This window comes from Brassica napus, chromosome C5 (genome assembly GCF_020379485.1).
Source record: "Brassica napus cultivar Da-Ae chromosome C5, Da-Ae, whole genome shotgun sequence".
In the NCBI taxonomy this organism is placed as follows: Eukaryota; Viridiplantae; Streptophyta; class Magnoliopsida; order Brassicales; family Brassicaceae; genus Brassica; species Brassica napus.
Genome location: NC_063448.1, coordinates 9,884,182 through 9,895,606, shown reverse-complemented (window position 1 = coordinate 9,895,606; position 11,425 = coordinate 9,884,182). Strand labels below are relative to the sequence as shown.

The following is an 11,425-nucleotide window of genomic DNA, read 5'->3' as shown; positions in this document are numbered from 1 at the left end:
AAAAATATTAAATTTTATAAAAAAAAGTTTATTGAAATTGTACTTTTCTCAAAAAGTAAATTTAATGTTTGTGTTATGATTTTATATACGTATAGCTATTTGTTTTGATAATATTTTCTCAAAGCATTTATCACTGAGATTAAAATAAAAAGGAGATTTAGTGGTTGACTTCAAAACATTAATAATTATAGTTATGTGGTTGTTTAATGATTATGAACTTTTGATCATTATTTTTTCCTTAATGCAGGACTTACTTTTGCAATGGATGAGTCTACTCCAATCGAAGCTACGCCGTTCAGCTATCTAATCCCGAGCTTTGCTGACGATGAAGACAATCTGATGGAGAACATCTCATCACCAACTTTCCAAGGGGTTACACCACTTCAAACCGTTGATGATGAGACCCCTTACACAACACCACCTCCCATTCCTCAAGCCTCACCGCTTCAACCCACTAATGAGGAAAACTACAACACACCAACACCCTCTCAACCTCTATTACTGGCCACACCACTCAGCTTCGTTCCACCATCTGATGAATCCAACACTGTTGATGTCGATCCCAGCATAGGTCCTATCAAAAGAGGACGAGGCCGACCAAAAGGTTCAAAGAATTCAAAGCCGTCCAAGAAGAAGCTGGGAACGTCTCATCCCAACAATGAAGTGGTTGTATCTGGTCAAAATGATGAAACTCACAACAACACATCATTATCCCCTCATCCTCCTCTAGTGGCCACAAATCTTCAAGCTATTGTACCATACGATCACTCCGACAACAACTCTTTGGCTGATGATGATGCTGCTCCGAGTAGCGATGCTATTAAAAGAGGACGGGGCCGACCAAAGGGTTCCTCTGTGAAGAAGCTGAAACCCAACAATCCCGACGACAAAATGGTAATATTTTGTCCGAGTTTTGACTCGATGATAACCGAAGAGGAGAAAGAAAATGGGAATGAAGAGCTGGTGGACTCCGTTCGGATGCGTTTCAACGCCGTTTGTCGTCGTTTAGGCCACGTAAGCAGTGAGAAAGCTGTGGTCACAACTGCCTTCAGTATCTTTAACAAACAGGGTGTCAGGACTAACAAGAAGAAGAGAGTCGGTCCGGTTCCGGGAGTAAAACCAGGAGATATATTCTACTTTTGGGGAGAGATGTGTTTGGTTGGACTTCACACTCAGATGCCTGCCGGTATCGACTATTTACTAACAAAAGATGGTGCAGCAGAAGGCTTAACAACAAGTGTCGTTACATCAGTAGGACACTACAACGACAGAACGGACGAGCTTCATACTTTGGTTTACACCGGGCAAGGAGGAACGTGTAAGGATGGTAAACCTAGAGATCAAGAGCTTACAAGAGGAAACCTAGCGTTGGTCGCAAGTCAGAAAAAAGGAAATGAAGTTAGAGTGATTAGAGGTGTAGAGGATCCGAGCGATAAAAAGGGGAAAGTATATATCTACGATGGTCTCTATGTGGTAACCCATTATTGGATAGAGAAAGGGACCACCGGCTTTAATGAATTCAAGTTTAATCTTGTGAGACAACAAGACCAGCCTCCGGGTTTCGCTACGTGGAGGTTAGCTGAAGAATTGATGAAGTGTGGTTCGAGTAATCAGTTGAGGAAGGGTTTTGTGTTTGGAGATATTTCTCTTGGATTGGAGGCGTTACCAGTTCCGATCGTGAACGAGGTCGATGAGAACGACAAGGAGTGGCCTCTAGACTTCAACTACAGAGTCTCTTCCAAAAATTTAAGTATGATGATCATTCCAAACCATCAATCTACGGGATGCAACAACACTTGTAAAGGTGGTCAGTCATGTGGAGATCCGATGTGTTCTTGTATTCAAAGAAACGGCGGCCAGTTACAGTATGATAACCGCATTTTACTATATCGCAGACCGATGATATACGAATGCAGCGACCTTTGTGCTTGCCCCGCGGACTGCAAGAACAGGCTAACTCAAAGCGGGTTGAAGCTCCGGTTGGAAGTGTTTAAGACGAAGAGTTGTGGTTGGGGTTTACGTTCGTGGGAGCCCATACGAGCCGGGACTTTTATCTGCGAGTTGGTTGACACAGTTAAGGAAAGAGATGAGATAGAAGAAGACGACGAGTACGTCTTTGACACCTCTCGAGTTTACAAAAAGTTTAGGTGGAACTACGAACCAGAACTTGTGGGTGAAGACTGTTGGGACCAAGTCTCTGAAGTTTATAAACTTCGGTCGGAAATCTTGGTCAGTGCGAGAGCGTTTGGTAACGTTAGTCGGTTCATGAACCATAGCTGCTTGGCTAACGTTATGTGGCAGCCTGTTGAGTATGAAAAGGATGGCCAACCTTCGTGATGCGCCTCGGATCATAGACCCGGGCCAGGATGATGCGACCATGGCTGAGCCAGATGATTCTTCAACAAAAGACAAACCAGGATGGATTAATGGTGAGGATACTGATCTAAAACCAGCTGATGAGACTGAGGACGAGCTGGAACCAGCTGAAGAGAGTATGCTTGAGCTGAAACCAGCTGAAGTGATAGTAGATGAGCTAGATGAGCTGAGTGAGCTACGTGATACTAGCTTGGAGCTGAATGAGCTAAGTGACACTGAAGATGGAGCTGGTTTAGTTGCTGGGCGAAATGAGCATTTTTCAGCCCAAAGAAAAATTCATAACAAATTCAATTTGGGTCGGTTTTACACCAAATTCGACCAGACCTTTCCTCAGTCCATTTCAAGCCCATTCTCATCAAGAATGCCAAGAGGGAGTCAGCAAGGAAGTCTTGGTCGTGCATGGGAAAAAGAATTCAACAAAAATCATTAATTTCGGTCTTTAGTCAAAGTCTTCATTTCTAGTTTCCATGTCTTGTTTTTAGCACATTCTTCTTTGGATTTCTACAACTTGTAATCCTATATATAGGGCCTAAGAGCCACGAAATAAGACAAGCTTTTTCCCCTTTTATTTGAGTTTATCTCTTTGTTCTTTGTAGAACACTTCTTTGTTTCTTGGTGAGGTTATCTCCGAGTAAACAGCCTCTAATTCGTTGGACCTGTGCGTCATATCAGGCAACGTTTAGAAATCCTTCTTTTGGTGGACTTGTGAGTCATATCAAGCACCAACTGAAGTCTGGTAGTATCATTGGGCCATCCGCAACCCATTGTGTCACCGTTCAATCCATCAGTTCTCCCTTTTGGCGAGTTCATATCCCTTTAGTCCGGTCGAGTGATCCTTCCCTATTTTAGGGCGTATCAAGTGGTATCAGAGCCACTCAACCGGTACTATCTATCCATCTTTCTCATCTTTCATTTCTAAACACTTCTTCTTCATCTTTCTATCTCAAATCCGGGCCACTACCTTACCTATCGCCATTCTTCTATAAAAAAAAAAAAGAGAAAAGAAAAGAAAAAAAAAAAAAAGATCTATCAAAAAAAAAAGTTTGATTTATTTGGCTAGGTGGTGGAAGAGAAATCCTGCTGGCTGAGGAGAAATCCAGCCTTGGAGTGGTTAATACGGATTTCAAAACAATTCTCTTTATCTTTCTATCTTGTGTTCATCTCTTGCTTGCTTGGAGAAATCCATTGGGTTATTTGATTTGTTCTCTTAGAACTTTGAGAGGAGACTCTTGAGTGACCATAAAATCTGAGAGAAACACTTGTGTGGGTGAGATCAAACACTTGAGAGTGTGAGGATTATTTTTATCTGTTAACCTTTTGTGTTGAGAACTTTCAGGTTAAGATGTTTGAAGCTGATCAAAGAAGGCTTTTCAGTCAGTTTGAAGTCTGGGAGTTTTGTGACAACCTTGTGGAGGGTGTGGTGAAAGCCCTCAAGGACGTCAGCAAGATCCAAAAGAAGAGCACAACCACACGTGCATCTGTAGCTAAGCCTTCCTTATTCATCAATGAAAAACCCAAAGGTAAATCTGAAAACAACCTTGAAGATCAAAAAGATTTTTCAGATTCTTTACCAATTTTTGATGAGTATGATGAAGAGCTGATTGAAAGTTTGATCATTTGTGAGGATGAATGTGATCTTCCATCTCCAAAATCTGATTTTATGTTTGATGATGAAGAGACTAATGGACTAACCTGTTTTGAACCGGAGCATCCGAGTAGTCTTGTTCTATTTTCACAGGATTTTAAGGAAGAACCATTCGACTACTCACATCAAGGACTGCTTCTTGGCACCAGGAGACCCATGAACGATGATCTAGGTCCCATATTTGATGAGGAAGGCGAACCTGGTCCAACCTTTGAAGCGGAAGCACCAAGCATAACATCCATCATCATGGAGAACCAACTTTGCTTTGATCCCGGCACAACTCCTACGCCTTTGACCACATACATTCAAGAGCACTGTGAGAAACTTGATTTGATTAATTTTCTGCCTGATCTGTTTGATAAAGTCAGTTCCAATGACATAAAACTTTCTGGTCTTGATCATCTTGAAAAGTCATCTGAGCTTGATTTGCAACAACTAGTTTTCTGCTCTAGAAAATCGTTTGATTCATTTGTCTTCAAAGAAAATAGCTTTAGTCTGAGATCTTATGGACATGAACTGATCACTGGAATTTTGTTTGCATCCTCATATGCTTTGGAAGATTTTATGGTTAGCACATTGCTGGAACAGAATTCACATAAAGCTGAAACAGATTTTTGTGGTGATTCTGTTTTGAAACCTGTCCATTCTTATTCTGAATCTGATCTTGAACTAAAACTTTTGTGTTCTGAATCTGATCAAGTTAGGCACGTTTTAGAAATGTTCTATGGTAGTTCATGCCTCGAAAACATTCTGATTTACAACACCTTCTTTGATAAACATGCTGAGCCTTGGATAAGAAATTCTCAATTTGAACTTAATCTTTTGTGTTCTAAATCTGAGAAACTTGCGCATGATTTGAATTTGTTCTTTAGGAACTGTGCTATCACGTGCCCTGACACCATTCTGGTGTACAAGACTTACTTTGATAGGCTTCATGATGATCTGAAACGTGTGCTACATGTTCTAGGGAAAGAAACTTTGGTTTATGATCCGAACAAGTACTTGTCTTGTACATATGATCCTGGTATTTTAATGTTTGTTTTGAGTGTCCAGGATAAACATGATCAGTCTCCAAGAGGTGTCAGGAACAGAAGCAGAGATCGTGCTTATCAGTTTAAGACTTGGAGATGCATGTACTCGAGGAAACCAACTTCAAAACTCCAAGGAAGTTTCTTTCCAAAATTTTCCTTCACTAAATTTTACATGATTTTTAAATTCTTTTTGTCTGATTCATTTCCTTTTGATACAGGTAAAATGGATTTGAGGTCAAATCCTTTTCAAGAGGGAGGGAATGATGCGCCTCGGATCATAGACCCGGGCCAGGATGATGCGACCATGGCTGAGCCAGATGATTCTTCAACAAAAGACAAACCAGGATGGATTAATGGTGAGGATACTGATCTAAAACCAGCTGATGAGACTGAGGACGAGCTGGAACCAGCTGAAGAGAGTATGCTTGAGCTGAAACCAGCTGAAGTGATAGTAGATGAGCTAGATGAGCTGAGTGAGCTAAGTGATACTAGCTTGGAGCTGAATGAGCTAAGTGACACTGAAGATGGAGCTGGTTTAGTTGCTGGGCGAAATGAGCATTTTTCAGCCCAAAGAAAAATTCATAACAAATTCAATTTGGGTCGGTTTTACACCAAATTCGACCAGACCTTTCCTCAGTCCATTTCAAGCCCATTCTCATCAAGAATGCCAAGAGGGAGTCAGCAAGGAAGTCTTGGTCGTGCATGGGAAAAAGAATTCAACAAAAATCATTAATTTCGGTCTTTAGTCAAAGTCTTCATTTCTAGTTTCCATGTCTTGTTTTTAGCACATTCTTCTTTGGATTTCTACAACTTGTAATCCTATATATAGGGCCTAAGAGCCACGAAATAAGACAAGCTTTTTCCCCTTTTATTTGAGTTTATCTCTTTGTTCTTTGTAGAACACTTCTTTGTTTCTTGGTGAGGTTATCTCCGAGTAAACAGCCTCTAATTCGTTGGACCTGTGCGTCATATCAGGCAACGTTTAGAAATCCTTCTTTTGGTGGACTTGTGAGTCATATCAAGCACCAACTGAAGTCTGGTAGTATCATTGGGCCATCCGCAACCCATTGTGTCACCGTTCAATCCATCAGTTCTCCCTTTTGGCGAGTTCATATCCCTTTAGTCCGGTCGAGTGATCCTTCCCTATTTTAGGGCGTATCAAGTGATGTGCCCTGGTTCGTGGATCAGTCCATTGGAGCCAACCAGCATGGAGATCAGGACGTTCTGAACAATTTGACCGAGGTTCGTTCATTCGACCCTACTGATCAGACTGACCGAGCCGTCCCGCGTGCGTCCCGATTGGAGCTTCGGCTGGAACCACGTCCAGACGACCTAACCGACCGAACCACAGCCCGTCTTCCCCGACCAACTCGACATTCTAAAACCCACGGTCGAGCCAGAATTAGCTTGGATCATGAAGAAACCAAAGACGGACATGCATTCTTATCTGGCGGACCATCCGGACAGTCCCGCAAGCGTCCTTATCTTTACCCCGTGCATCCATCTGGTTCGGATGAACCTGGACAGTAGCCGAAGGGTTTCCTTGACCAGAACGTGAACCGAATGGTCATCTTTGACTAATCTGCATGGAAGACTGAGTCTTTGACTCATTAATAATATTCTAGTCAATGTTTCTATTTTCTATGCTTTGTTTTCCCACAATTCTCTTTAATTCTCTTTGACTACAAGTAGTATAAATATGTAGTCCCTTTGATGAATAAAATCAGTTCATTTTGGTTGTTTATTTTCGATTCTTCTTTTCTCTGAGTGAGAGAGAGAGTTCTTAGCTAGTTCATCGGTTTGAACCAGCTTGTTGATTTGGTGGTCAGCCAATCATCTTTTGTGTCGTTTGGTGGTTAGCCAACACACCTTCATCGTTTCTTAGGTGGTTAGCCTTAGATCGTGGTATATCAAGAGTCATTCCGCATCTCTTGACGATCCATTCATTCCATTCCAGTTCCAGAAGTGCCATCGCCTTCTCGGTTCATATCAAACACCCGGCCAAAGCCATCCTTCCCGTTTTGGGCGTATCAACTTGGTATCAGAGCCACTTTGGCTGGTTTGTTTTCTTTCATCTCTCATCTTCTCATCTCTCCACGTTTTTTTCTTTTCTTATTTCTTGGATCCGGGCTGTTCCTTTACTCCCTTGTGATCGCCTATTATAAAAAAAAAAAAAAAATCGATAAAAAAAAAAAAGTTTTGGCGTGAATCACTTCTGAAGAGAAATCCAGGGGGAGTGGTGGAAGAGAAACCCTGCTGGCTGAAGAGAAATCCAGCCTTAGGACAGTTAAGGCGGATCCATATCAAAAATCTCTTCATCTTACCTTCTCTTTTCTTTTTCTCACAAAAGTTTGTTTTGGGTTTTGATTGCTGAATTTTGACTGCCTATCATCCTTTGAACCAGTGAAAGAACTCTGAGTGACCATCTAAAAATCGTGAGGTAAACACTTTGAGAGTGTGAGGATTTTTATTTGCTAACTTTGTTAAGTGTTTCAGGATGTTTGGACTTCTCAAGAAATCAAAACCACTACAAGATGATGTCTACTTTCCTTTTAAAACTATTGTTGAAAAGAAGCAATTGATTTTTGACAAGAGACAGTTTGCTTCTAATGAATTTGATTTTGTGCAGAAACAAAGGAAGAGAGAAAACAGGTCCAATGATGAGAAGTGGGTCAGAAGTGGTGATCGTCTCTTCACCAAAACCAAGAGAAGCAACCGTGTAGTGCTTGATCAAAACGAGCTTCAAACTTATGCTAGTTTGGAGAAGATGTTGCATAAGGCAATTCATGCTATCCGACAGCTCAAAAGGAAGGGAAACACCAACACTTCTTCGGCACCAAAACAGCAATGTAAGTCTTCTTATCTTTCAAATTCTGATTTGAAAACTAATGAGATTTCTTTTGATAAAAGCAAAGCTGTGAAACCCACAAGCAAAGCTCATTCCACCAGGTGCTTCAAATGCCATAGGATCGGTCATTATACTAACAAGTGTCAAAAGCAAAAACCGTTGGTGACTTTGGAGAATGAGAACCTTGAAACCGAGCCAGAAAAGGAAGAGCCTTTGCCAATTCAAATACCGGACCAAACCCAAGGTGAACATTGTGCTGATTATGGTTTTTTTGCGTATAATCCTTTTCCTTTTAATGTTTCAGATTTGAGGACAAATCTTTTTGAAGAGGAAGGGAATGATGTGCCCTGGTTCGTGGATCAGTCCATTGGAGCCAACCAGCATGGAGATCAGGACGTTCTGAACAATTTGACCGAGGTTCGTTCATTCGACCGTACTGATCAGACTGACCGAGCCGTCCCGCGTGCGTCCCGATTGGAGCTTCGGCTGGAACCACGTCCAGACGACCTAACCGACCGAACCACAGCCCGTCTTCCCCGACCAACTCGACATTCTAAAACCCACGGTCGAGCCAGAATTAGCTTGGATCGTGAAGAAACCAAAGACGGACATGCATTCTTATCTGGCGGACCATCCGGACAGTCCCGCAAGCGTCCTTATCTTTACCCCGTGCATCCATCTGGTTCGGATGAACCTGGACAGTAGCCGAAGGGTTTCCTTGACCAGAACGTGAACCGAATGGTCATCTTTGACTAATCTGCATGGAAGACTGAGTCTTTGACTCATTAATAATATTCTAGTCAATGTTTCTATTTTCTATGCTTTGTTTTCCCACAATTCTCTTTAATTCTCTTTGACTACAAGTAGTATAAATATGTAGTCCCTTTGATGAATAAAATCAGTTCATTTTGGTTGTTTATTTTCGATTCTTCTTTTCTCTGAGTGAGAGAGAGAGTTCTTAGCTAGTTCATCGGTTTGAACCAGCTTGTTGATTTGGTGGTCAGCCAATCATCTTTTGTGTCGTTTGGTGGTTAGCCAACACACCTTCATCGTTTCTTAGGTGGTTAGCCTTAGATCGTGGTATATCAAGAGTCATTCCGCATCTCTTGACGATCCATTCATTCCATTCCAGTTCCAGAAGTGCCATCGCCTTCTCGGTTCATATCAAACACCCGGCCAAAGCCATCCTTCCCGTTTTGGGCGTATCACTTCGGTTCATATTGCCTTTTTTGCAAAGAGACATATACCTCCGTTGACAGAGTTGAGATACGATTATGGAATGTCTTATGATACTGGAGAGATCGATGAAGGCGGAAGCAGGGTTTTTACAGGTAAAAGGGTTTGCTTGTGCGGTTCGGAAAATTGTTGTGGTTCTTTTGAGTGAGGTTGAACATTTTTATTATTATTGTTGTCGTCTTTTTTTTTCTGTTGTTTTGATTATTATGGTCTTGTATTTCCTTTTAATCATTAAGAAAAAAACTTATTTAAGTTTTTAATCATAGTGTATATTATTTCATTATCAGTTAGATTTGTATCATTAGAAATCCAAATCATGTTTAAGTTAAGCCAATTAATATAAGTCATTTCTAGTCTTTTATTCTTCAAGTTTTGAGGTTGAAAACAAAAATAAGACTTGATAAAAAGAAAAAAAAAAGATCTTTTTAGAAAAATAGACTTGATACAAAAGACAATATAAGAAAAAATAATATTTTTTCAGAAAAATATTATTTTTATAAAAAAGAAGATTATTGAAATTGTAATTTTCTCAAAAAGTAAATTTGATGTTTGTGTTATGATTTTATATATGTAGTGCTATTTGTTTTGATAATATTTTGTCTAAGCATTTATCACTGAGATTATAATAAAAAAGAGATTTAGTGGTTGTTTTAGTCTTAGATATGATTCACGATTGAATTCAGAACATTAATAGTTATAGTATATGGAAGGTTAATTAGATGATAGTCTTGTGTTTTTCTCAAACTAAAAATTCAAAAAAAAAAAAAAACTCGTCAGGTCATGTACTTCTCGAGTTTACAAAAACTTTTGGTGGAACTATGAACCAGAATTTGTGGGTGAGACTGTTGGGACGAAGTCTCTGAAGTTTATAAACTTCAGTCGGAAATCTTGGTCAGTAGGAGAGAGATTGGTAACGTTAGTCGGTTCATACACCATAGCTAACGTCATGTGGCAGCCTGTTGAGTTTGAAAAGGATGGCCAACCTTCGGTTCGTATTGCGTTTTTTGCAAAGAGGCATATACCTCCGTTGACAGAGTTAAGGTATGATTATGAAATTTCTTATGATACTGGAGAGGTTGATGAAGATGGAAGCATGGTTTTTAGAGGTAAAAGGGTTTGCGTATGTGGTTCGGGAAACTGTCGTGGTTCTTTTGAGTGAGGTTGAATTTCTTCTTATTATTGTTGTTGTCTTTTCTTTTTTTTGCTGCTGTTTTGATTATTATGGTCTTGTGTTTCCTTTTAATCATTAAGAATAAAAAACTTATTTAAGTATTTAATCATATTGTTTACTTACGTTATTTCATTATCAGTTAGATTTGTATCATAAGAAATCCAAATCATGTTTAAGTTATGCCAATTAATATAAGTCATTTCTATTCTTTTATTCTTCAAGTTTTGAGATTGACAAGATAATAGGACTTGATAAAAAAGAAAAATAGACTTGATAATAAAAAAAATAAGAAAAAAAAATTATTTTTAGAAAAAACATTTTTTTTATAAAAAAAAGATTATTGAAATTGTAATTTTCTAAAAAAGGAAATTTGATGTTTGATTTATAATTTTATATATGTAGTGCTATTTGTTTTGATAATAATTCTCTAAGCATTTATCAATGAGATTAGAATAAAAAGGAGATTTAGTGGTTGTTTTAGTCTTAGATTCACGATTGACTTCAGAACATTAATAGTTATAGTTATATGAAAGGTTATTTAGTTGATTTTTTATTTGATAGTCTTGTGTTTTTCTCAAGCTAACAATTAAACTCGTCATGTCACGTATTTCTCAAGCTTACAAAACTTTAGGTGGAACTATGAACCGGAACTTGTGGGTGAAGACTGTTGGTATGAAGCCTCTGAAGTTTATAAACTTCGGTCGGAAATCTTAGTCAGTGCGAGAGCGATTGGTAATGTTAGTCGGTTATGAACCATAGCTGCTCGGCTAACGTTATGTGGCAGTCTGTTGAGTTTGAAAAGGATGGCCAACCAACCTTCAATTTGTATTGCGTTTTTTGCAAAAAGGCATATACCTCCATTGACAGAGTTGAGGGATAATTATGGTATGTATTATAATACTGGAGAGGTTGATGAAGATAGAAGCATGGTTTTTAGAGGTAAAAGGGGTTTGCTTACGTGGTTCGGGAAACTGTCATATTTCTTTTGAGTGAGGTTGAAATTTCTTATTATTATTGTTGTTTTGTCTATTTCTTTTTCTGTTGTTTTTTGATTATTATGGTCTTGTGTTTCCTTTTAATCATGAGACAATTAGCTGAATATACCCAACTTACTAAGA

At 39.3% G+C, this 11,425-nt stretch overlaps 1 protein-coding gene across 1 annotated transcript; it reads left to right on the top strand.

The window, feature by feature from the left end:
• The first annotated feature begins 203 nt into the window (after positions 1-203).
• On the top strand, positions 204-2,339 carry LOC125587528 (histone-lysine N-methyltransferase, H3 lysine-9 specific SUVH7-like). The gene has a single exon (XM_048758236.1). It carries the CDS (start codon positions 262-264, stop codon positions 2,335-2,337), a length of 2,076 nt encoding a protein of 691 aa, XP_048614193.1. The 5' UTR covers positions 204-261; the 3' UTR covers positions 2,338-2,339.
• The last annotated feature ends 9,086 nt before the right edge of the window (positions 2,340-11,425 follow it).